We start from the raw sequence: 27866 nt of genomic DNA, 5'->3' as shown, positions 1-27866 counted from the left end.
TGAATATGCATATACATTGTTTGACTATGCGTATGACTTGCTGTTGAATTGACACCATGTAATTATTCGTCTTTTCATTAAACATCATAATTCCCGATTTCTCTCTGCTAAACTTAAGGCCTAGGCTTTTCGCTGCGTAGCCACAAACATTCGCTCGTGTATAAATCACATTCATTCTCGATAGTGGCAGAATGTCGTCATCACACATCATTCCGGGAACCTTCTGTTGCGCGATTTGTCAATTACTCATGCAAGATAAATCAGACCCTAATTCACTGTTCTGATTCCTGATGACGCCAGAAAACCAAGCCTGATGCCGCGAACGCTCAGAAATCTATTAGGGAGAGCAAATAATGCTACCACACACCTTTTGTGATGTACCGTGGCACTGAGGCATTTCTTGAACAATGTAGGAGAATACATTGTAAAGACAGAGGTGCATCCTTGGATGTGTGTGTTCTAAGTTCATCAACTTGAATTGCACCAAGAAAACCTGTCCGAGCATTCGCACCTGCTTTATTAGATGCCTACTGCACTATCATTATACAGGTGGTCTTTTTTAACGGCACCAAATTTTAAGAAATAGATCAATGTAAATCTTCCTGACATTATTATCATTAGAGTGTTCAGACGGTAACCTCCGGATACGGAGCAAGTTGAACAGTTGTGTGCGTAATTCACGAATGTATGTTGATTATCTTTTAAATAATTGATCTTGGGTGGCTAAAGCGAATGAGTAGTTTGGAGCCTGCCTTCGACATTGTATAGTTGAGCGAATATATGCTTATGAAACATGATCCTGTAAGAGTAAGAACAAATATCTTGCAATTAAGCGCTCTCTGAAAGCCTCGCTGACGCGGAAAAAGGTCGAGGGTAACGTCGACCTGACCGCTTCCAGCCTTTTGAGATATTGTCATGAATGACACGGCTCCGTGAGCATGTTTCTTGCGGCCAGACGACTGTCGATTTTTATTCACATTGTTTTTTCCGAACGCAAGCCGTTTAAAGTTGAAATGTCAATATAGCAACAAACGTGCGCTGCCGAAAGCTCGCTTGGTCACCGAAACGATACACGATCGAATGATAGTGCAGATTTTGCGCGTCATTGCCTTCAAGACATTGCGCTGCCACCGACGGAAGCAAGATAACGAAGTTGAACTGCTTGGCAGCCTCTTACGGGCCGTGGTAGGCAAGGGCGGCATTACTGACATCGCAGGCGCTTTCTTTTTGCAGTGTCATTCGTAGTTGTCTCGTGGATTTAAACACGGGCTTTAATGGTCTCCACATCGCGTTTGTTTCCAAGAGTAGGTGTAAGCAGGAAAATGTTCGCTCACACCCGCAAACACGCAAATACCCTCGCACACACACACACACGCACTCTCTCTCCCTGGCACGAGCACACACTCTCTTCCTCAAACGCATTCACACGCCCTCTTCATCGTGCCCATCGTACGCACAGATATCCATGCGCACACAAACACGCACAGTTATGTCCGCAGGCATGCATGCTGAAACACGAACAAGCACGGTCGCACATGTGTACATTCACGCGCCGCCATGCATGCGCCGAAAGCACGCAAGCGCACACACACATGCACTAACACGCAGATGCAGGCATGCACACACGCCGCGAACGCTCACACACACATACGCGCACTCGCGTGCAAGCATATGTACATACGGAGGCACTAGCACGCGCACACACTCTCCGCTGGCACGCACACTCACGCCCACTATCTCTCTCCCTCGCGTATACACACGCTCTCTTTCCCTCGCGCGCACACACATGCTGGAAACAGTGATAGGTGAGCGCGCCAGTGATTATACGCCGGCTGTGCGAGATTGATAACACAGAACTTAGTTTAAAGGAAAAAAAAAACTTTAAAAGAACTTATATTCTGGTCATGCAGTACAGTTTAACAAAGGAAAACATCGCAGCGTAGTACGCAACGTCCGCTTTGTCTTGTCTCTAAACAGCGTCTCTCTCTTTCTTCTCACACAAACACAAACACACACACACACACACACACACACACACACACACACACACACACACACACACACACACACGCGCGCGCGCGCGCGCGCACACACACACACACTCTGTATCCCTCGCACGCAAACGCACTCTCCCTCACACGCACGTACTCTCTCTCCATCCGTCATACGCATACACACACACACACGCGCACACACACACACACACAATACGCACGCACAGATATCCATGCGCACACAAACACGCACACATTTTTTCGCAATCCTGCATGCTGAAACTCGAAAAGCACACGTTGGCACGCGTACACGTACACACACGCCCACGCATGCACCGCAAGGGCGCGCACAAGCGCGCACACACGCAGGCACCCACATACGCTGCGAACGCTCACACACGTCGCGAACGCTGACACACGCATACACGCACTCGCGCGCATGCAAACGCAAATACGGAGGCACACGCCCGCACACTCATACACAGAGCGAACATGCGCATAGAACCATACCCAGGCACGCTCAAGACATGCACATGCATAACCACTCTGTACCATCTCGGCTGTTTCTCAAAAGCCTGCACGTGCAAACAGGCTGCATAACACTCCCTCTACCAATACCTTTTCAATGTCGGCTGTAATAAATCGCTTTAAGGTTTAAATTTGGCGCTTTTTTAAGCCAATGTGCCCTCTGGCGGGAGGGTGCAAAACGATTTTCTCCTGTCGTTGGACTTCACCGCCCCTGTCTGACTTTCTTTAACTGCTTTAACGTACCACCAATGTTCCGACTAAGTGCCAAAATGCATATGTTGCTAGAAGGGACTACCCTCTTGTTGTCGTCGTTTGAAACTTTTTGACCCTCGCCCTATATTCTGAAATATAAATTAGAAAAAAAAAATTCCCATTGAGTCACACTTGTGCGTTGCTGTGAAGTTCCGAAGGAGAATGTCCAGAATTCCTGGACATGTTATCAGTATATTTTCGACTTTTGCCCCTGACTGTTTTTCTGAAGTCCGTTCGCCTGGGTCGCCGGACATAGTTGAATCTTTTTAAATGAATTATCTGACTCGCTTGCACCATCATAACTGAAGGGTCTGGTCTCAAATGTCCTTTAATGTTTCTCTATTATAACAGGAGCTAGATCTAAACGCCTCATATCTGAATTGGAATGAATAATCACTACTTTCCGCAAACGACTTTCAGCATTTGAAATTTCGATTAAACAAGGGAAATCTTTTTCACAACACGGGGTAATGTTATGAAGCTTCCGGTGTAGAGTTCTCCACCAAAATTTTTACTTTCATGGATCGGGTTTATCCTTTACTAACCTCTGCTCTGTTGAACCAGAAGCTAGTGACCGTTTCTTTCTTTCTTGCCGCCGCTTCTCCTCCCTCTGCAGAAGGTTCCTCCTCATATTTCCAACTGGTAATCTGGGTTTAGCACTTAGAACACCAAACATTTTCTCCTTTGATGCCTGTCATTTAGGCACAAGCTATGGGTAGATGGTTAGCGCTCTGCGCAAGTCAACTGAAGCGTCCGGGAGGTTACGCTGTATATGTACGGAGCACAGGACACTTTATTACCCGCCATGGTTGCTAAGTGGCTATGGTGTTTGGCTGCTAAGTACGATGTCGCGGAATTGTATCCCAGCCAGGGCGGCCGCATTTAGATGGAGGTTCAATGCGAAAAGCACCCGTGTACTTAGATTTAGGTGCATTTTACAGAACCGCAGGTAGTTCAGATTATTCTGGAGTCCCCCGCTACGGCGTGCCTCATAAGCAGATAGTGGGTAAGGCAAGTAAACCCCTACAATTTTCATTCTACCACGTATGTTTATGAAAATTTCTGTTATCATTTAGTTGCCTGATGCTTCGTATTGAATGTAGGCCTTGACCGCTTTTGTTAATTTATTGTGTGTACTTTTCAATTAATCCAGTGTAGCCAGTCCCCCTCATTGGTACGAACCATGTTTTCAGGCAACAACTACCAGTTTCCACCGGATGGATCAGTCTGGGGGTACTGTGTCCGTACCCCCAGACTGACAAATTGCCTACGTGGAAAGGCCATGATGGTGCAAACACCCGGCACAGGCTCAACCCTCAGGCACCGCTAGCCGCGAGAGGGTGCAACGCCCATAGATGTGCTCGTGTCCGTGTTGTCGTAATACACCAAACTCGTGCTGATCCAGACGCCCCTGCGGGAAATTATTTCGCAGTGTCACTCGAAATGTCTTTCAAAAAAGCGTCAAGAATTTGACCTTTCCTCTCCTCTCGGCAAACTTGATTCAAATCATTACTTTGCATAGTTGCCCATAGTAAGCATTTGCGCGCTTCTCCCACAAATCAGTCTTAAAGAATGTAAGTCAGTTAAATAATATTTGTCACCCTATAACAAACACGGTCTTCTTAGTCGATTCTCGAATCCACTTGACGCGATTGTCTATAATCACTGAAGAGGAACGCGTCCTGGTGCAGATGCGCGCTGCACTTGTATATTGTAGACATAGCAGGAAATAGCCTGCCTACGTGTACTTCTCTGCAAAGACACACGCAGTGCAGAATTGTACAAGAGCACAAGCAGGGCATGGGAAGCGAAGCATAAAAGAGGGCGAGCGCTGCACAGATGGAAAAAGACTGAAGTGTGCCGCGTGTACAGGCATGGCCAGCGAGGCGAGCTTGGGTGGAGTCGATAACAAGATTATGCAAACGTGGACGGTCTTTCAATGTTGTGACGTGTAAGTGTCATGTTGCTTAAGCGCCAGACATTATCATTGCATGGCATGCATCGCAACGTGACGCACATATCGCCTTACAATAGAAACCGTGTACCGACACGTGAGCTAAACGGCAGGCACGAGAAAAAGAATGTAGGCAACAAAAAAGTATACAAACACGCTACATCTCGGCACTCTGCCATTAACGGCCCGTCATAGCGCTCGCACGAGCGGAAACGAAGGAATGAGTGCAACGCCACTCACGAGCCAAATTAAAGCTGCCACTGCTTCAGGACATTGACATGAACGAGAAAACGGGAAACGAGAGGCAATGTTTTGCAGGTGTTCTATTTTTCTGTAAGCAGCGGCGAACCGCTGCCACACCTGTCCGGAGCAATCATAGCACATCGAGTGAATTACATCGCCATCCGCGGTTGCGTGCGCTCGGCTCGGGACTTTCGCGTCCTTCGAAGAGAAAAACCGGCATCCAGTTCCGCCGAGAAATGTACAGTAGACCATGTCAGTAGAGTAGACACTTATGCCGGCTGGTGCGGCATAGCTAAGAACACAAAAAAGAGCAACGCACACACGCACACATTGCATTCGCTAAGCAACCATACAAGTTTACTGTGTCTTGCCTGGAATGTTATGCAGCTCTAAAAGAAAACCAAAGGCAAGAAGAGGGTGGTGAATCGTGATGAATAAAATATCTTTTTTGTGCAGAAGCAGTGAAGATGTCTTGTCGCGCATGTCTCCGTTTTTTTGTGCATTTGGCAGGCACCATCACCTGCAACAATAAAGGGCGAAATTGCTGCGAATCCTTCAATGAATTGGTGTGGTCTCTCACACGCTCCTTTATAGAACGACGACTCTGGTCCACGAGACAATAGGTGACCCTCTGCTATGGCAGTCGACTTACTTTATGGCGCGTTGTTTTTCGTATGTATCCGTTATTTTTTTTTTTCTCGATTAAACTTTCTATAAAAGTTCAGCATCTTGTTAAGAGCGCTGAAGAGAAGCACGACTTCTGCCTTAGAAGGTTTCGAATATGAAAATCACTGTGTACGCACAGAATCAGTGCAACGCTCCTATTATCAAAATTGCCAGGATCCTTCTGCTTTTATTTCTTTTCGGCACCTTGGCTTCGTACAACAGCCACCTGCACCACACTCTAGCACGCGTATTTGCGCAGCCGGTGCAGCTTAGCCAAGTTCCATTGGTTCCAATCTATGTTCGACCCTGCTCACACGTGATGCGTTCAGCGCTGCGATTAGGCGTGATATCGCTATGCCCCTATTTGCTAGTGTTGACTGTACCGAATCGAACGAGAATCTCATGGTGCGCGACACCTCCACCGCCGCTGTGGCGCTCTTAATCAAGCCAGTGTCGAGAGGTTACCTGTAGCTGTCAGGGTACCGGGTTCCTGCTACCCAGTTACCTTGCGTGTTGCATCGTGCCATGTTACACCCGCATGCGCGGTTAGGCTGACGCCTGAGCGGTTCATGGCCAAAGCTAAACCTTGCTATCTCTGTCAATGCTTTGGCCTTCGGGCGAAGCGAGCATACATTTCGTAACATCCCAGTAATGCTGAGCCTTTCCATGTGACATGAAACAACGACAACAGGCCTAAGGATTTGAAATCGGCAAGTCTTGTTGGCGTTGCAAGATTATGTTTCGAAATGCGAGGCTCTCAGCCCCAGTATGTTGTTAAATCCCTTTGACTGCATCTACTTATACATTGTAGGCAGTGTGGCTGCCGGCCTGAATTTGTACGTGGGAAGTAGCAGAAAAAATTACCATGACCAATTGCTCTGAGCAATAATTAAAACCCACAAAACCGCAACATATAAAGAGAAATGTCGGTGTGACATCACTTTCGCCAAATGACAAGAGCATACCTGTCTGCAAACAACCAATGACCAGATTTAAAAAAAAATTGAGCCCTTGTTGCCCGTGTCCAGGTGCATTTCTCGCGCACGTGCACCATTCTTTGACCGCCTCCTGAGTCTATGTTTTTTCTGGCTCTGACGAAGCGTTCCGGCATATCTGAATGTTCGTTCATGGGAAAAACAAATCAATTGTTAGTCAGCACAACGCATCATTTTCCTTTGTGCCCCAACTTTGTGTCTGTGTCCGTGACGTAGTCTCTGCCTCAATATGAATAATCAAACAGGTGATGTTTTCAGATCATGAACCGAGCGCTCAATTTACGTATTCCGTATTAATTTTTTTTCTCGTTTCCATTACGTTACGAAGAAGCCCATGTGACACCAAGATTCGTGTGAGGTCAAGAACTACAAGGAACTTGTTTTTCCTGCTTCATGCCGACTTGTTGGTACAGCTAGAATGTTTGCATCATTTTTGGTCCTTCTACATTGAGTACAAGAAATGCGCAAAAGGTGTCTCGAGCTCAATGAACACAACATTTGGTGCTTGTAAGCAAAGCCGCTCACAAAGCCCTAGAACTCATCCACCTTTTTCATAGAAAACGCAGCTCTTGTGAGCATCAATAGCCTGAACAAGGCAGATGTACACAGTAAAATATAGACATGCGTGATTATTAGTGGTGGGCTCAGGCTGAATATAAGGCTACATTTCACAAGGCGACGAAACCGCTGTAGCCCGAAACGTGCTTTGTTTGACCACACAAGTCCCCTTGTGGAAGTTCTTGATCTAGTCTACGATTTACATCCCCTGTTCGACCACTCTTGATATGCAATAACCCGTGCACGTATATCAAGTTCATATACAGAATAAACTTTAATTTACAACGGATAAGGTAATCTACCCACCCCCCGACGCGCAGGTCAGGGGGCGAGTGCATCCGCTTCAGATGCAGGCTGGGCAGTCTTCGGTCCCAGCAGCCTCTTCAGCCAGTTGGACGAGCCGGAGCTCGAGCTCGGAGTCCGAGCTAGCTACGCAGCAGGGTCTCACAGGTGTCTCTACTACCTATTTTGTGCGTGCCCCCGGGAGAGTACGGACATTCCCATATTATGTGGTCGAGGGTCCCTCTCGCCCCACAAAGATTACATCTATCGCTCCTGGCCTCTGGTAAATAATTTGGACTGCGGCGCACGAAGCCGTCTCCGGCAACAAGGCGGCCCACGAGCTGGCTCGAGATCTCTACCGCCGAGCCGCTACGGGGCTCCTCAACGACCGAGGGAGCGGAGAGATCATGCTAAAATATGGGGAGATCACGCAGCATTGTAGATTGGTTCGTAGACTGGTATCCCCGCCAGATCCGAAATTAAACAACAGACAAGCAGTCGCGTGGAGACGACTACAAACTTATGGTTCGCCATAACCGGGTGCGGATACGTATACCAAGTTCATGAATGCGTGTTCAATGAATTTGAACGTGCTATGTAGCCTCCAAACAGCACAGTTAACATTTACTTGCATGTAATATAAATTTGCTTTCCAATTACCCTATTTTGACCCCCATGTTATAATTAAGAAGCATAACTCCTCGGCTTTAATTATTGTTGCGTGCACATAAATTGAAGTTCATGCAGCTCTGCTACGTTATGTTAGTTCAAACTGTCGCGACTGCTAGTTCACCAGTCTGGTCTGTGCAGGTGCATTATAGTTTGTAGCCTTTACGGAATCCTGCCTGGTCCTTTGGTTGACAGAAGTCTAAGGTGTTCCTGATTCTATTTGCAATTACTTAGTAAATACTTTGTAGGCAACGGTCGGTCTATAATTTGTAGGCTGATATATTTGTAGGCTGATCGATCTATACTTTTTCAAGTCTTTGGCGTTCACTTCCTTATGGATTAGGATTATATTAGCGTTCTTCCAAGATTCCGGTACGCTCGAAGTCATGAGGCATTGCGTTTACAGTCTGGCCAGTTTTTCTAGAACAATCTGCCCACCATCCTTCAAAAAATCTGCTGTTACCTGATCCTCTCCAGCTGCCTTCGTCTTTGCATAGCTCCCAAGGCTTTCTTTACTTCTTCCGGCGTTACTTGTGGGATTTCAAATTCCTCTAGACTATGCTCTCTTCCATTATCGTAGTGGGTGCCACTGGCACTGTATAAATATCTATAGAACTCCTCAGCCACTTGAACTATCTCATCCATATTAGTAATGATATTGCCGGCTTTGTCTCTTAATGCATACATCTGAATCTTGCCTATTCCTAGTTTCTTCTTCAAAGCTTTTAGGCTTTCTCCGTTCCTGAGAGCATGTTCAATTCTATTCATATTATACTTCCTTATGTCAGCTGTTTTACGCTTGTTGATTAACTTGGAAAGTTCTGCCAGTTCTATTCTACTTGTCGGGTTAGAGACTTCCATACATTGGCGTTTCTTGATCAGATCTTTCGTCTCATGCTATAGCTTACTGGTATCCTGTCTGACGGAGTTACCACCAACTTCTATTGCACACTGAGATTGTCGTTCATTGCTTCAACACTAAGGTCCTCTTCCTTAGTTAAAGCAGCATACATGTTCTGTAGCTTGATCAGGAATTCCTCTATCTTCCCTCTTACCGCTAACTCATTGATCGGCTTCTTATGTACCTGTTTCTTCCGTTCCCTCCTCAGGTCTAGGCTAATTCGATTTCTTACCATCCTATGGTCCCTGCAGCGCACCTTGCCGAGCACGTCCGCATCTTGTATAATGCCCGGCTTAGCGGAAAGCATAAATTCTATTTCATTTCTCGTCACGCTGTTCGGGCTCCTCCGCGTCCACTTTCGGCTATCCTGCTTGAGGAAGAAGGTATTCATTATCCACATAATATTCCGTTCTGCAAACTCTATTAATAACCCTCCCCTGCCATTCCTAGAGCCTATGCCATATTCCCCCACTGAATTGTCTCCATCCTGCTTCTTGCCTACCCTGGCATTGAAGTCACCCATCAGTATAGTGTAATTTGTTTTGACTTTACCACGTCTTCGTAGCAGCTTTCGACTTCCTGGTCATCATGACTGGATGTAGGGGCGTAGACCTGTACGACCTTCAATTTGTACCTCTTATTAGGTTTCACAACAAGACCTGCCACCCCCTAGTTAATGATATAGAACTCGTGTATGTTACCAGCTATACCCTTATCAATCAGGAATCCGACTCCTAGTTCTCGTCTCTCTGCTAAGCGCCGGTAGCACAGGACGTGCCCGCTTTTTAGAACTGTATATGCTTGTTTTGTCCTCCTAACTTCACTGAGCATTATTACATCCCATTTACTGCCCTGTAATTCCTCCAATAGCACTGCTAGACACGCCTCACTAGATAACGCTCTAGCGACAAACGCTGCCAGGTTCAGATTCCAATGGCGGCTTGTTCGGACCCAGGTATTCTTAGCGCCCTCTGCTGCGTCACAGGTCTGACAGTTACAGGTCACAAGTGCCTCAACTTCAATCAACACAAATGCTTCGAATGGAAGCCACAAAACTCCTATTCAGCCCCGCAGAAACTCCCTGCGCCTTGTGTAGTAAAAAGGCCCTGAAACGGATTTCTAAGTGATCGTACAATGGCCTGTCTATTAAAGGACGTGCGTCGCCTTACGAATGTCCGAAAGAAATAATCAAACCTTTCTAGTAAAAGTGTTGTCAGAGGTTATTATGTCATCGATGCGCGGCTTTCATCTCCTTCCGGTCTCCAGTAGCGCGTTGGAAGCTACACATCCAGAATGACAGAGGGGCCAAGTTCTCGCCCATAATTTAGAAGTTTTCTCTTGTTTATTTCTTTAGGACGCCACTTCAGGTTCAGGTGCGCGCGTCGCTCTCTCGGCGCAGATGGGCTCTCGGGCTGCCTGGCGTCACCGCAACCCTGCAGCTGAGAGAAATCAGAGCATGCATTTGGTTGTGGCCAGTGGCCTCATAGCGGCACACTATCGCGGCCACGATATCTATATACTGCGCTGCACTCTCCGGCGTGATCTCTCAGGCTGAGCGCAGCAGACGCAGCTGCACGGAACTGTCGCGTGTAGACTGGAAGTCCAAAAACGAAATACTCTTTCGGACCTTTTCAGACCGCAGACAAATGTTTTATTTGACTCAAAATTGGCGATAGTGTTATTACTGAGAGTGTTCTTGCGATCACGAAACGCACTAATGCCGTTTGGGGGGCCGCTTAGCTGCTGACAATGTTGCGAAGGAGAGATCAGGCGGTGAAACTGTGAAAACTGTGAAAAAACCGCAGTGGAATATTGTTTGGCTAACATGTTCACAGGAGCCTCGTTACAGTCTGTTGCTCCTATTGTGCTATTGTTGTTTACCGAAAAACAGGCCACTTAAATGGGAGGTATATTTTACGGCCATTGAATGGGAATAAATACAGTCAGTGGGAGGAGTGCGCTAGAGAACAAGCGAACACGCCCATCTGAGTGTTCTTCGGTTATTTCTGGACAGCATTCATTTGGCCTTGATGGTGCATACTTGAATTAGGAAGGAACAGCGCCAACTAAGACGATCACGAGAGGGAGAACGACACAGGACAAAATCTCTCTCGTGATCGTCTTAGTTGGCGCTGTTCCTTCCTAATTCAAGTATGCACCAAGTATGTTCCTTCCCAATTCTTCTGTTATGTACGTGTATATAGAATATATGATGAGTTGGCACTGTTCCGGAAAAATGTTACCATTTTTATCGTTACCGTTTTACAGCAACCGTCTTTAAGGAAGCCTGCGGTGTTTCTGAAAGGTTACAACAATAGCAAAAACTGTTCGAGTTTAACATCTTCTAATAATGCAAGGCATAAACAATGTAAGGTACAATCGTGAGCTACATCAAAACAGATTAAAGCGAACACCCTAATTTATCAGTTTCTTCGTCCGCTTTTCCTGCCTTCCTCTGTCTAAGACAGCGAGTAGTCCGAACAGGCCGCCGACGAAGCAGTGGATTCCAGCTTGAAGCTGGTAAAGTCCATCGTAGCTTCCTCCTGTGTCTCGAAAGTAACCTATAGACAGAAAAAATAAAATTAGAAGCTCTTTTGAAGTTGCTTTTCTTTAACTGTGCTACGAGGGATGATTAATTTCATCGATTAATCGCTTTCGATGCAGGGTTTTTCATCGGTTAATTGATTAATTGAAATTTTTGCGGCCACCACGTAAACAGTTGAAAAGCAATTATTGACTTTTGTAGGACCTTGTTTCAGTGTTTGAGACGTGGAACCAAGTTAAACGCATGTGTATAAACGTTTACAAAGGGTAATCTTTAACTTCTTTAAGAATAAGTATAGGTGGCACTAGTGACTTTTCAAAAGGTAAACAAATATGTTTTATAATATGACAGTGCAGAATTAAATAACATGCATGACACTAGTGAATCTCTGTACAGTGCAGTTAAACAAGGAATAAGAAAAATGACAAAAGTGAATGGGAAGTACAGCTCAAATGTGGAAGAAATGGCAGTATAGGGAGACGGGAAAAGAAAATTATAGTTTTGTGATTTTAAACCACATGCTTTCTTCTACCGAGAGAAGGAATGTCTATTGTGTGGGTTGTTTGGATGAAACTGACACCTTCTATGTATGGCCACACAACCACCATGCGAGAATAGATAGATGCTCGGTCAATGCAGATTTGCTGGAATCGACATGAACTCCATTGCTATGCCAAGTATATGTTCCAAGCCGGCGCGCATGTCGTGTCACATAATTTAGTCGAGTGGGAGTGACACGACGATCAACTATGGTATGCCGTGAATTGCGAGGGCATTTGAAGCTTCCGGCTTCGGGTGGCGTGGTGTCGTGTGCGGTGGAGGGGGAGAGAGGAAGCGCTCAGCTAGGCGTCACTCGGCGCTCTGAAAAGCAGTCGACAGTTGCTCTAACACAGCCGCACAGTCACTGCTCTTGCCAAACTCTCGAAAACGATTAACCAAAAAGGCGTGTTCGATCAGGTCAATTAAATCAAAAGTGGACATCGATGAAGATTAATCATTTTGCGGGATACATTTAATCGATCAATCATTCATTGATATTACCAACCATATGTGCTACCGGTGATCTTCGATCCCAACGTGACAGCAAGGTTTAGTGTTCATTTCCAATTTGTACGGCACTTAATTTTATTGCTATCATTCCAGACGTTCTTCTACAGACTGGCAACCAGCTTGTGTATAGAGAGAACCCTCCTAGCTTAGGTATTGCATTCTGGACCGGGGCAGCTGTAGGAGAACGGATGTACTTCTAAACTTTCTAAACGGATGTACATCAGCTGTTTTCCTTACCGAAAGGTAGAGTCAGGCCTAATAAATCACACAACCAGAAAGTACGAGCGGTTTTTTCGTGCTCATAAAGTGATGCGCTTTTCGCACTGCTACAGATATCAACTAGCTCAACTAGTATTTCGAGAAATAAAAAAAGATTTCGAATCTCCTTTGGTTCTGTCCTGAACACAAATATTTTGCATACTCTACTTGTAGCACTTGTCGAGTGAATACATGCCATAAACTTTGGAGTAAAATCCAAAAATAACCAAATCGATGTACTGGGTAATAAGGAAACTGAAATCACTGAATACGCAAAAGAAACCACTAACATATTGTAATTTAAGAAGAGACTAGCCAAAGTGTTAAAATGTCGGTTTTCATGCATCTAGAAAAAATACTACAATACATTGTTTACATGTGTGCGTAAAATGTGGGCGTTACATGTTATACATGTGTGAGTAAAATCTATTGCGAATGCGTGTGGTTAAATTTATTATTATTCGTTAGTTTCCTCATTGTAAGCGCATATATAAGAGTGCCATACGTTGCTTGACACATACTGCTGTATGACTAACGCAATATCTCGTGTAATTATCCATAACTGGGACTTAAAAAATATTTTTGTTTGCTCGTTTATTTATTTTGTTGGCGATGATGATGTACACCAGTTATTCGCTACAAAGCACCCTGTTTTGTTTCGCGTTATGTTTGCATTAAGGGTAGAAAATGTGGCGCGAGGCTCAGTCGGGAGACAGATCGTCTCCTTTTGCACTTCTTCGTAGGCCTTTTTGGAAATAACGTCTGAATTGAAGCTAAACAAAATGAAATGAATTCGAAGCAGTAACCGTATATTCCGGCCAGTAAGTATCGTTGAACCACAATATTCGGTGCATTCTGTTGCCCTTCATGCCGTATATTATTTTGTGAACCTATTTTCGTGAGGGAAACCTGTAGAACCCCATATATTCCGGTTAGGATGTATGACGTTGTTATACCTAAGTACACTGCAACATAACGGCCTGATATTCCGAGAACCTACGCTGTGCACTGGACGAGAGAGAGAAAAATGTATAACGCTTCCACGAATCTTCAACGTCACGCAAATCGCGCCAGAAGACTATTATTCGACCTTCTTGAGAAAGAGACTGTGTGCCATGTCTTCATGCCATGTGCTGTGTCTTCGTCAGTGCGCCAATGACGAGGATTTCAGTTTCGACCTCTTTCTTTTTTCTTCACTTTTTAGCCTCCTTTTGATACATGTTGTTGCTCCTTTTGTTTCTCGACACATTCAAGCGCAGACCCTATCGTCATTCTGCGCAACCATTGTACCCTCTCTCCCAAACCACTCTTTCTATTTCTTTCTTGAACAGGACAGCGAACACAATGGCTAATCAGTTGAGAATGCCGTAGAACTGTTTCAAGTTTACATGTTTGCATTTGAATGGAAAAAAAATTGAAAAAAGAATCATTTAAAACTGCTTTTGAATTTCGCGTTCACAATGCGCGGCACTGGCGACTGGACTGACTATGGCAGTGTGGTGCCACGAATTTCGTGATATATTCACGCGTTCGGACTGATCTTCTGTGGAGCTAGTTCGCACGTGTTACAAGGCCACATAATTAAGTTCGCAGAAGCTGCAAGTGCACCAAGTGTAAGAATCCTCTACTGAAAGCCTACTGCTCTATACGTCGTGCTGACGCCGTCAGAAACCACGGGGAGCAGGTGCAAATTCAATATACCGTCACCACACGTCTTTCGTTCGCGCCAGCTTTCCTGGATTACAAAGCCACAGGTCGCCGTACGACTGACTCATGTAGTCCTTCGCGAAGCATGATCTATCTATCGAGCCTAATTTACTCTTGCTGTATGTATTTAGTTTATTTATTTGTGTCTTTCAACTCAGGGCCCATTTCTTACTTAAGCTGAGCACATCAATTCTGCCTCCAACGTAGGCTCTTGGGGCCACAATACGTTCCTCCTTCCACTCAAATGCACATGACCGTTACCTTGTTCTTTGCAACAAATCATTCATCACTAACCTCTAACTTCTGATCCCGTCCAGCGTAACCGCTTCTGCTATCTTTGTATGTATCTTATGTATTGATTGAGTAGTACTGGATTTGCTCGCGGAGCTTTATAAATTTGTGTGTGTGGGGGGGGGGGGGGGAGTTGTTGATATTGCCACAGGTATAAAACTATTTACACGGCGTATTTCCAAGGTGTATAAAACAGCAGCCGAGAATCTCGAGAGGCTGTTGCCACTTCGTCGTCTTCGCCATCGACGACTTTGTTCTCTTTTCCCACCGTAACAAGACCCCCGCCAGAAAAAGCACCGTCCCGGTGCTTCAGACGGGGCCGTCGGTAAGGGCATAGTACGGCTTAAGCCGAGAGACATGTACGACGCCAGGTGATGTGGAACCGGGTGGCATGACGGATGTCTCGGGGATTATCTCGTAAGTGACATTGGTGACGACGTAAAACACGGTAAGGGCCTTTGTAGCACGGCAGGAGTTTCTCGGAGAGCCCCATTCGGCGGCAAGGGGACCAAAGTAGCGCGAGAGAGCATGGTGAAAAATATGTGTCACGATGGCGACGATTGTAAGCACGCCGTTGAGATTCCTGCGATGCCAAGAGACAAGTACGGGCAAGCTGACGCGCATGGTCAGCGTGGGCGATGTCGTCGTGGGCATACTCGGTCCTCGAATCCTGTATCGAGTGAAGTGTCCAATGATAATACAGGGTCACGACCTAAGAGTAAGTAAAAAGGGGAATACCCAGCAGTATCGTGGCGTGATGCATTATAGGCGAACGTGGCATAAGGGAGCGCCACATCCCAGTCCTTGTGGTCGGGTGAAACGTATTTCGATAACATGTCAGTAATATTCCGTTTAAGTCGTTCTGTAAGGCCGTTGGTCTGGGGATGATAGGAGGTAGCCAGTTTGTGCTTGGTAGAACATGAGCGTAGGATGTCGGCGATGACTTGGACAGGAAAGTGCGGCCGCGGTCAGTAAGGAGCTGTCGCGGGGCGCCATGAACTAAAATGATATCCCGGAGCAGGAAATCGGCGACGTCGGTTGCGCAGCTCGTGGGAAGTGCCCGAATGTTGGCATAGCGCATCGCGTAATCAGTAGCGACAGCGATCCACCTGTTGCCGGAGCTGGAGTCGGGGAAAGGGCCAAGGAGATCCAAACCCACGCGAAAGAACGGCTCAGGTGGAATGTCGATCGACTGTAAGTACCCGGCAGCAAGCGTCGCTGGCTTTTTGCGATGTTGAAAGGGCTTGCATGCAGCTACACAGCGCGGTAGGGAGCGTGCGCGACCGGACCAGTAGAAGTGGCGGCGCACGCGGTCACAAGTGCGAGCAAACCCAAGGTGTCCGGCAGTTGGGGCGTCATGAAGCTCCTGAAGCACGGTTGATCGGTGGTGTTTAGGAACGACAAGGAGAAGGGGAGCCCCGTCCAGACGAAAACTGCGTCGGTACAATATGCCGTCGTTGAGAACGAACCATCATAACGATGGATCAGTAGGAGCATTTTCCATTCGGTCAATGAGGGTCCTCAAAGTAGCGTCATGGCGTTGCTTGTTGGCCATGTCCAAAAGCTGGGAAATGGAAAGAACACTTGCGGAAGCGTCCATGTCGGCATCGGCTGGCGTGTGTACAGGAAAACGGGACAAGCAGTCGGCGTCCTTCTGTAGGCGACCAGACCTATGCACCACCCAATAGAAATACTCTTGTAGCCGCAAAGCCCATCGTCCAAGCCTCCCTGTGGGATCCTTTAAGGACGAAAGCCAACAGAGAGCGTGGTGATCCGTTAGGATGGAAAAGGGCCTGCCGTAAAAATAGGGGCGGAAATTCGAGACTGCCCAGACAAATGCCAAACATTCGCGCTCGGTAATAGAGTAGTTCCGCTCCGCAGGTGACAACAGACGGCTAGCGTACACGATGACACGTTCATGGCCGTGTTGAACTTGTGCCAAGACGGCACCGATTCCGTAGCCACTGCATCGGTGCGCACCTCTGTAGCGGCTGAAGTGGCGAAGTGTCCTAGAATCGGTGGGGTGGTGAGCATGGTGGTAAGGCAAGAAAAGGCGGTGGCCTGAGAGGATTCCCATGAAAACGAGGCACTTTTCTTCAGGAGATCTGTAGAGGGTGTGCGATGGTGGCAAAATTTTTAACAAAACGGCGGAAGTAAGAGCAAAATCTCACGAAACTCCGGACGTTTGCGGACCGTGGAACAGGGAACTCTTTCATAGCGCGAATTTTCTCTGGGTCTAGCCGGATGCCAGTCGCATTGACGACATGTCCAAGAACAGTAATCTCACGATGGCCGAAGTTACATTTCTTGGAGTTGAGCTGTAGACCGGCCTTGCGAAAGACGGCAAGTACAGCTGAAAGGCGCTCAATGTGTGTGCTGAATGATGGCGAGAATACAATAACATCATCTAGGTAGCAGAGACAAGTCGACCACTTGAATCCTTGGAGTACTGAGTCCTTCATACGCTCATAGGTAGCCGGAGCGTTTCATAGCCCAAAAGGCATAATTTGAATTGGTAAAGACAATCAGGCGTTATAAAGGCGGTGTTTTCACGATCTAGATCATCGACAGCGATTTGCCAATATCCGGACCGTAGGTCGATGGGCGAAAAATACTGTGCCCCGTATAGGCAATCGAGGGCGTCGTCGATACGAGGTATTGGGTACATGCCCTTCTTCGTGATGCGGTTGAGGTGGCGGTAATCAACGCAGAATCTACATGAGCCGCCCTTCTTCTTGACCAGCACGACAGGGGATGCCCAGGGACTTGACGATGGCTCAATGATGTCTTTCGCTAGCATCTTGTCTACTTCCGTTCTGATGACGTGACGCTCCGAAGCTGAAACTCGGTAGGGTCTCCGATGGATGGGTGGATTATCGCCTGTATGTATACGATGTTTGACAAGTGACGTTTGGCCTGAGGGTCTGTTGTTCAGGTCGAATATATCCTTGTAAGAAAGCAATAGACTGCACAGCTGTTCAGTCTCCACAGGTGTGAGATTCGGGGCGATCATTTTCCTAATGTCGTTGTCAGCACATTTGGCAGACCAGAAAGGCTCACAGGAAGCGTCGATGGCATAAGTCTCAATGCAACTAACTTCTAAAGCAGTGATTGTAGCCAGGGTGATATATTCAGGCAGAAATTGCTTAGCGAGCCCGAAATTCACCACGTGCGATTGTCTTTGATCATCAGTATTGTATGCGGAACAGTAACGCTGTGGGTGAGAACGATGGCAGTTATGGGAGCGGAGACGTAATCACCATCGGGAAGTGGCGTAGAAGGCGACATTTCGATGTATATCAAGACCTGTGGTGGAACGTGAACAAAATCAGTCGGTCTTAGGCGAATTTCCTGTGATGTTGGAGGAACGTCCAGTAGGTCCAGGTCAAGACGCACAGTACTTGAGGAACAATCGCTGAATGGGCGGAGAGGAAGTCTAGGCCTAGGATGATGTCATGGGGGCATTGGTCAAGCACAATGAAAAGGACGACACTAAGGCGGCCGGAAATACTCACACGTGCAGTACGCATTCCGACCACGGTCACCGTGCTCACGTCGGCGATTCGTACGAACCGAGTAACGGCCGGCGTAACAATTTTCTTTAAATGGCGGCGTAGGCGGCTGGTCATAATCGATACAGCTCTTCCTCGTGTGTGTAAAAGCACATTCGCGGTATTCCGTCGAGGTAGAACACGACATTGGCAAGCATTATGGTCGGATCCCACCTGCTCACCTTGCTGACGCGCTCATACATCTTCAACCATTCGTCTACGTCAACAACACCGAGGCCGGTGAACTTGCCGTGGTCTTGCGGCTGAGGTAGAGCAACGTACTGGGTATGTGCAGTTGGCACTGCTGCTGCCGATGCGGTGCCTTCCACTGGAAGCATGGTAGCAGGCTGGGTGACACGTCCGGTGCGGAGCTCCGTGGCGAAGACGCGTACCCCGCACCTCCACCAAAATGTCACAGATAGAAAACTGTTTACGCGGCGTATTCACGCGGTGCATAAAACAGCAGCCGAGAATCTCGAGAGGCTGTTGCAACTTCGTCGTCGTCACCGTCGACGACTTTGTTCTATTTCCCCGCCGTAACAATGTGTACATACATTTTACATTTTCTCTCAAAACAACACAATACACAGATATACATAGAGAACACGAGGCTTTCAATGAAAAGATGAGAAATGAAACACTTATTGCTCGTGCTGAAGCTAAAAAATAAAACATTTTTCCTAATGTGCACGGAAGGTATTGTTTTTCTAGAGCGTGCTTGAAACTTCTGAAGGCATTTGTCCGAAATGTCAGTTTGAAGCTAGCGCTGCTAAATATTTCAGCGTGCAAGAACGCTGTCCCGTTCTTCTTCTTAATGTGCATGCTTACTAATTTATTCAGTGAGTGTTATTCGAACGATTTTCCAAAATCGTCCGTAGTAGCCAGTCGCATGAATAGAGAAACAGACAAGCTGGAGAGCCAGAGATGAAACACAAGAACAAATGTGGAAATATTGGACGGTCATGGCGTTAATGAAGTCGTGCGCTTCAAATAGACACGTTCACGCATGCCTGTAAAAGGACATACATAGGAGCTGAACTGCGACTACTGCTTTTTCACGTTTCAAAATGGACAAGTTTCACATGTCCTCTTTTGTGTGCGTCAACGTACCTATTTCAAGTTCACTGTTTGATCGATATTATGGCTCATCAACTAGCCCATCATTATTTATGAAGTTCTTAGAGTATTTCATTGGCAACCTTGTTTTACTATTAGCATTCGTCACGCTCCCATGAGTCGGATACTATAGAAGATAAATTTAGTTCATTTATATATCCTGCTCACAACATCAACCAACACTATAGTTCGTTAAAGTTATTTAAATTCTGTTTTACGTTCGAGAACCACGATATGGTTATGAAGCAAGCCGCAGTTGGGAACTTCGGATTAATATTGACCACCCGCGGTTCGTTAACGTGCACCCAATGCATGATTATAGTTCATTCTGCGCTACTTCTTCAGCAAGACGGCAAACTAAACAAGTGGAACACGGGAAACTCACCGATAATATACGGATTGCAGAGGAGCAGAGGCAACATCATCACTCCAGCGAAACCCCAGCTGGTAGCGACGCTCTCGATGCCGAAGTAATCGGCAACCACCACGGGCTTCAGGGCGAGCAAACAAGCCGTGAACATTGTCGCGCACGCGCACACGAGAATATAAGCCAGGAAGGAAGGAGTCGCTGGTAGGGCCAGCATAGTCGCGGCGAGCAGGAAGAAGCACGCGGATACCAAAGTTGTCCTGCTCACGAACCTGCAGTCACCGATTAGCGGAAGTAGAATACGACCCACTAGCTCGGCTGGAGAGCAGTAGGTCACCGAAAGGTTAGCGTGGCTCCGGGACGACCCTTTGTCAAGCGCGTAGTCTACTATGGTGGCTGGAAAGACGGCCATCGTGTAGTCCATCGCCACGACTGCCAACGCGCAAGCGTAAAACCTTGGCTTAAATAACAGGTTGGCGACCTCTCCAAATGAGAAACAAGAGCGCTGAGACTTCTGCGAAGTGCACTGGTTTGTTATATTTGAAGCTTTATTTTCACTCATAATCGTTGCTGTTCGCTTTCCATTGCTTCTATTTTCCACGCACGCCGTCTGGTTGGTGCTTTCTTGCTTTCTCAGTAACTTAAAGCTTTGAAGCCAGGTTTTAAAAAGGTTTACGTTATTTGAATTTTCTGGGGGTTGTTGATTGCTACTGTTGCACGCATGCATCACCGGTGCTTCTGAATTCGCTACCCGGTTGTGAATAGAGTCTACTGCACCAACACCATTTGGTGTGAGAGAGCTCACTGTGTTTATAGATTCTGCAAATCCAGCACCATTGCTTCCAGCTCCTTCTCGAAACGCCAAAGTTTTCGAAGCCGCGCTATCCAGAGGGGCATCTGTAATCGAGGAAATGCTCCCGCTTTCTTCCTTAGATGTTTCGGTCTTACGGTTTCGAGCATTTATTTCCCACGGAGGCTCTTTCAAGAGCAGTGTCAGAGCTGTCACGTTCATTGCGATCGCAGCGTACACGAGCATAGATCCTCTGAACCCGTAGGCATCCTTCAGCGATGTGAGTATTGTGGGAAACAACAGCGAAGCCAGAGTGTATCCGGTGAACCGGAGGCCACTGGCTACACCGCGATATTTGTCGAAGTACATCATGACTACTATGGTCAGAGTCACGCAGACGATTCCCACGCCTACACCTGCGGTGAAAAAAAAAAGAAAGCAGTGTAAGTGCACTCGTTCATATGTTCACTTTTCTGTCTCCCAGGCAAGTGCAATAGTACCAGCTGTAATATTTTGTCCTGCGCTGCAGCTTCTCTTTGAGCATGAGTGTTCTTGCAGTCTCGCCCCCTCAGACCCGTGAAGTGAGCGCTTACTTAAGCAAGCGCGTTTTAAGATTGCATGAAGAAAATGCCAGTATTGAAGAATTTGCCTTGAAATTTTCAATGAGAGATACATAGCTCGTCAATGGACGTGTGAATTTCTAGCTCTGCTCGCTGCCAGAAGCAACGACCCGTCTGCTCGCCGTAGCTATACTGGATACTTTTGATATACCTTGTTCTTTTGTTGAAGAATAACAAGTTTGGTGCCGTAAGAAAAGATGCGTGACGGCAGGAATGTTCGTGAGCGGTCGCGCGTGCTGCTTAACATGGGACTAGAGCCCGTAATGGTATTCAGGAGGCCCATTTTCGTACTTTTAGGCAGTGGATTTGATGTAATGTGTTAAGGACAAGTACAGAAAAACACTCTTTAAATGCACCTCATATAGCACCCCAACCAACTCTGCCGACCATGCCACCCCGAACAACACAACTGCGACAGTCACCTCAAGAGCACTCGGAACACAGACAACGATATGTGAAACAAGCCACTGCACAAGTGCAACAGTCGCCTCAAGAAAACTGGGAAAACAGACAGCGGAATGCGAAACGAGCCACAATACACACACCACTCCAAAGACGACATCAACCACAGTGCAAACAGACACAACTGTAACAGACAACAGAAAATCCACTATCGAAGTTTTCACACAGACGCCCGCACGCCGGCCTGCACACGCAGAAAGTCAAACAGAAACCAATCTCGAATTAAGCCAGGCATGCGGTAATAAACCTGCCAAACAGAAACACAACCCACGCAAGTATACCCGCAAAAAGACCAATAAATGACGGCCATTTCAAATCAATAACTCTTCTCTGCCACGATACACCGAATTCCTACAGGCTAGAAAACTTACCAAAAAATATGCGAGCTACATCTCCCATCTGAAAATCTACACAATCTGCACACAGAAAAATATAATCCCCAAAGGTCTAATACTGAAGGCTGTCCCAGCTCTAGGAACACTCCCACCACACCATTGTGCAAACTGGCAGACAACTTTGCACAATGCCTCTCTTTCACTTTTGAATATCCTCAAGGAACACTGCGAAGAACAAATCGAAAGTTTTAGCCACAGACTTCTGAACATACCTCTGAAACCGGATGAGAAGAAAAAATTAGAGCATTACGACGAAAAACGGTCTATAAAATTGGTTCAAAAACAAAGGAAAAGGCGAACTTTAATCAAAAAACAACCTTCCAGCCAAACAGCCACCTCACGCCAACAAGAGGGACCTCGAGTCTTGAAACACCAGACGTAACGGAAACTTCCACAAAATTAAGTCTGTCCGATGTGGAGACATTCCAAAACATTAAGTAAAAAAGAAATAGCCGTGCCCAGCAAGGGCCTATACTTTTGTCCCACGAACAACGGAATAAATGAATTCGAGCTTCACAAGGACCTCTCAGAATTTTCTCGACGAGTGCGTATCAGACATTTTTTCGCAGACACACCAGACACCGGGACGACACCATTTAGAGCCCGATCCACTTGGACTCCCGAACCAGAACAAGCCACAGAACTTGACATGTACTTTAAAACTGTCAGTAAAGAAATTATACGCCAATCGAAGACATCTAAACGACCTAGAAACCTAACTGCGTCGGAGAGTCGTATCATTTCAAATCTTAGTTGCCGGAATGACATTGTTATTAAGGAAGCAGATAAGGGCAGAAGTATAGTTATTCGGCCAGTAGAATAATGCAAGCACGAGGCTTACACTCAACTAAACAACCCAGAACATAAGCTAGAACCCAGAACCGTAAGCTAGAAAGCGATCCGACATTATCCTACATAGTGACAATTACCAACAGGCTGAAATCACTTTCGGCTGATGAATTGATAACACCGTCAGAATACAAATTTCTGAAACCAAGCAACAAAACTGCCGGGCGCTTCTACGTCCCTCCAAAACTTCATAAAATTCCATCCACTGAGCTATACACCGGTATTATCCCAGATCTCCCGATAGTATCAAACAACACCCCGACAGTGAGCATCTCCACATTCCTTAACCACTTCCTTGGGGACTTGCCAAAAGGGCTTCCGTCATTTGCACAAGATACGCCCCACCTGCTGAGAATTATGGAGGACATTAATACTAAAGGCACACTACCCCGCAACATAGTTCTCGCAGCACTAGACGTCACGGTCCTGTACGCCAACATTCCCATCCCCGATGGTTTCTCTTCGATAAAACAAACGTTGTCTAAACACAATACCCACATTATACTGAAGTCTACTTGTCTCTCCTTCAATTAGTTCTAACACATAAGCACTTCGAAATTGAGGATAGTTACTTCCTACAGATACATGGTACAAGCATGGGTACGCCTTTCGCACCAACCTACGCGAACATATTTAAGGGTATTCTAGAAGTAGATTTCCTATCGCGCTGCAATGACAAGCCCCACACATACCTACGATACATAGACGACATATTATAACACGGGGACATGGTCAAGACAGTCTAGCTAAATATGTAACATTTCTAAACTACTTTCATCCAACAATAAAATTCACATTAGAATCTTCAACTGAGCGCATTAAGTTTCTGGACACAACAAAATACATTGACAATGGGGCGCTAAAGACAACGCTGTATAGGAAACCTTTCGACAAACCACAATATCTAGATGTAGTCAAGTGTTCGACGAAAGTTCGTCTGGTCAGGTAACATGACGATGAAGAAATTGCGGTCACTGACCAAGTCAAGGTGAAAGTAACACAGATGTTATCTGTGTTATTTTCACTTTTACTTGGTCAGTGACAGCAATTCGTTCATCAACAGTACCTAGAATATACGAGCCACCATTCCAAACATTGCTAACAAGGCATCTTTAAAGGCCAAGCCACACGACTACGTCGCATTTGCGTTGCAAACCAAGACTACATATATATACTCGATCACCTTAAAGAAACCCTATCAAACAGGAACCACCCAAACAGTGACCTTCAAAAAGCCTACACCACTGCAACCAAATTTGATCGAGCCGAGGTACTCAAGCCCCGTCTGAGGATCACAAGAACAACAACGACTCTTCTTACTACTAAATTCTCAAACTCGCTCCCAAACGTGAAGAACATCCTCAGTAAATACTACCCAATTCTCACCAGCAACCAGAAACTTAATAAGATTTTTCCCGACCCGCCCAGAGTAGCCTACAGGCGCAACACTAATTTTAAAGATATTCTTGTGCACGCCAAACTAATGACAAAGACGAAGTTGGGAACCGGTCCCTGTGGCCGCCCCAGGTGGTCTACATGCGAACATATTCAATCTAATGCTACAGTAAAAAGTACAGCCTCGAATTACTCACACAAGGTAACTTCGGGTTTCACGTGCGCATCAAGCAACGCAATCTACTGTCTAGAATGTGCCGCTTGTTGCAAACAACACATAGGTGAGACTGGACAACAAATTCATACACGACTCAACGGTCACCGCGCGGATACAAAGCACAATTTATCTAAAGCAGTAGCCAGCCACTTTAATGAACATGATCATATATTCGACAAAGCAAGGCTCTATATACTACAAACAAATCTCCGTTCACCTCGCGAAAGGAAATATACGGGATAATACCTCGTACACAAGTTTAATTGCCTACACCCGACGGGAATTAATCTGACACGTGGCAACTTAGAATCTTTAAAATCTGAAATTCTCATAAGATCAAGCAAGGCACAAAACACATTATGCCACCAGCTAACCTTAATTTCCTTAACCTCACTTATTTCTCCAATTCGAAATTTTCGTTCCTGCCTGCTACTCAATAGAATTTACCCGTTCATGTTTTTTACGTTTATATCAACTGTACGACCCCCTTTGCCCAAGCACACTTGTCCCCGCCGGCTTCTGCGCACGTCTCCCTCCTATTTGTTTTTCCGGTTCCGGTTCCCCCTCCCTCTTTTTTTTATTCAGATACCCTAAAGGCCCGGGCAGGCATTACATGGGGGGGGGGGGGGGGGGAACAGTAAGTACAAAGCAACGCAGCACCACGATGTGTACAGAAGTCATTGACTGTTAACACCATGTTGAAAATTAAAAGAACTTAAAATATAAGCACATAGCAACAATCATCAACAAAGATTCAATCGTTACAGAGAGTAGCGTTATATATACACACATGTATAATATGGCCGTGGTTGCTCAGCGGTTATGGTGTTTGGTTGCTGAGCACGAGGTGGCGGGATCGAATCCCGGCCAAGGCGGCCGCATTTCGATGGAGGCGAAATGCGAAAACACCCGTGTACTTAGATTTAGGTGTACGTTAAAGAACCCCAGGTGGTCGAAATTTCCGGATTCCTCCACTACGGCGTGCCTCATAATCAGAAAGTGGTTTTGGCACGTAAAACCCAATAATTTAATTTCAATTAATTATAAAATGGGGAGAGGGGAAGAATAAAGGTTACAGCTCAAAGTGACGTTTCATGCTGGTTACAAACGCTTCGTAATCAATGACAGATGCAATGGTACCAAGCAGCACATTCCATTGACGGATGGCTAGGACGAGAGGCGAATGAAAGAAGAGATTAGTGCGAGCAAAGATGGGTTCGAGTTTGAGTTGGTGGTCAATGCGTTGGAATATGCGATGCGCTGGCGTGAGATGGAACATAGCAAAGGAAGAGTGGCTGTGATATAATTTGTGGAAAAAGGACCGAATGGAAAGCGTTCTACGTCTTTCAAGAAGAGGTAACTTGAGAGCTTTCTTCTTTTCAGTCACACTTGCCGCACTCGAGTAGTTCTTCGATCTGAATCGAGCGGCTTTATTTTCGAGAGACTCCAATTTTGTTATTAAGTATGTTTGGTACGGGTTCCAAATCAAGGAGGTGTAATGCAACTGCGAGCACAGCAATGTGGTGTATGCTAAAATCTTAGTGTCTGCACTAGCTAAACGCAGATTGCGTCTGAGAAACCCGAGTGTTTTAAAAGCCTTGGTAATAACCGTATCTATGTGAATGTTCCATGAAAGGTCGGATGCTAAATGGATCCCTAAATATTTTATGACAGGTACCGATTCTACTGTTATGCTGTTCAGAGTGTAATGGCAAGGTTCGGGGTCACATTTTTTGGTGAATTTCAAGACTTTTGTTTTCGAGCTATTAATTTGCATTTGCCATTGCGTGCATTTGTATTATTTGGATTATTTTTATATTATAGATTTCTTGAAACCATCAACAACACATTCCAAAGTCCCAGACATCAGTATACGTCTTTCGGCGCCTCAGCTACACAGGGTATTGCCATTTCTCTGTGCCGCCGTAACGACACCTACGTTGAGCTACTGGGGCCAACGTCCCTTGAAATACCATGCCGCAGTCTTCCAGCTACCCCATGCAATGCACCCCTAGACTCCTTGTCGCCATGTTAACTCCTTCAAGATTATTCGACGCATTGCTGCTACGCTGCTAAAGTCACTCTTTCAACTGGTTTCTCTTTGGGTCTTTTTTTGTTACTCGCGCACTGACCGCCTGACCGGCTCCTCTAAAGACAAAATATGCCGTCAACGACACCCCTAAATTCTACCTAACCTCTCGCATCCCCAACACCTTCCCATGCCCCTCTTTTTTTTTTCTTGTGCTTTCTTTTTTCTCACTTGGTGTCCCCCCCCGTTTTTTTCTTTCCCTTTCTTTATTTTCTTTTCTCCTCGCCTTCCCACTATCCCGCTCTTGTCCCCTCGTCTTGGGAACCACGCTCACAGACATCCGACAACAGCGCTCATTCTCTTTGAAGTCTCTCCCTTTACAACCAGCTGCCACCGACAACAACCTAACGTGATGTCACTGCACTAACCCTTTAAAACTAACACGCCAAGGATGACCAGGCCGCCTTTGACGAAGATAGGTCCTCCTATCGAAACATTGGCCAGCCTTTCTGAGGCAACTTATCTCTGTTTAGAACACTTATAGTACTGTGATGAGCCACTTATGGGGGCAAAGGTTCGTGTTCTCAATGTTTTAACGGTTCTCTTAGGCGGAGCCTCCGAGAACCCAATTGAGGACAAAGCCGTTGGTTTGAACACACACACAAAGACTTTTAATCAAACTAAAAAGAAGGCTTAAGATAAATAGAAGAAAATAGAAAACATGTCTAAAATAAACACTCAAGAAGACATTATGGCAAGAAACACACATAGGGCTTGCATGAGTAACGGGTGCGCGAGTCCGGGCTTGCCACGAAGGCGGGGACGCGTCACAGTCTCGACGCGGCGACGCGGCGACAAGCTGGCGAAAGAAGTGGCGCCGGTCTCACCAAAGGTCGCGGCGTAAGCTGACCGACCGGGCGCCGGGAGCGCGCCAGCTCTGGCGAGGTAACGCTGGCGGCTGGGTGGCAGGAGCAGGCGGTGTCGACGTTCTGGCCGGGCAGAGAGCTCGGGACGGTCGAGAGCAGACGACGCTGAGTGCACGCGCGCCGAGGTGGAAGAAGGAAAACAACGACGACGAAGAGCGTCCGGCACGAGAACGCGCGGCGCAGGAAAGACAACAAATAGAAAAAAGCAACCAATCAAGAAAGACCACGGAGCGTCGGGCAGCCAATCCGAAAATGC

At 46.4% G+C, this 27866-nt stretch overlaps 1 protein-coding gene across 1 annotated transcript in view; it reads right to left on the bottom strand.

Annotated features, from left to right (window-relative positions):
• Positions 1-20388: 20388 nt before the first annotated feature.
• LOC140216537 (monocarboxylate transporter 9-like) overlaps positions 20389-27866 on the bottom strand; it is a 32598-nt gene continuing 25120 nt past the window's right edge. Inside the window, exons 3-4 of the mRNA XM_072286902.1 lie at positions 20486-21179; positions 20389-20408 (exon numbers count right to left, since the gene is read on the bottom strand). Coding sequence (XP_072143003.1) covers positions 20389-20408; positions 20486-21179 — 714 coding nt within the window. The remainder of the gene's footprint in view (positions 20409-20485; positions 21180-27866) is intronic.

This window comes from Dermacentor andersoni, chromosome 3 (genome assembly GCF_023375885.2).
Source record: "Dermacentor andersoni chromosome 3, qqDerAnde1_hic_scaffold, whole genome shotgun sequence".
Taxonomy (NCBI): Eukaryota; Metazoa; Arthropoda; class Arachnida; order Ixodida; family Ixodidae; genus Dermacentor; species Dermacentor andersoni.
This window is presented reverse-complemented; position numbering and strand designations above follow the sequence as displayed.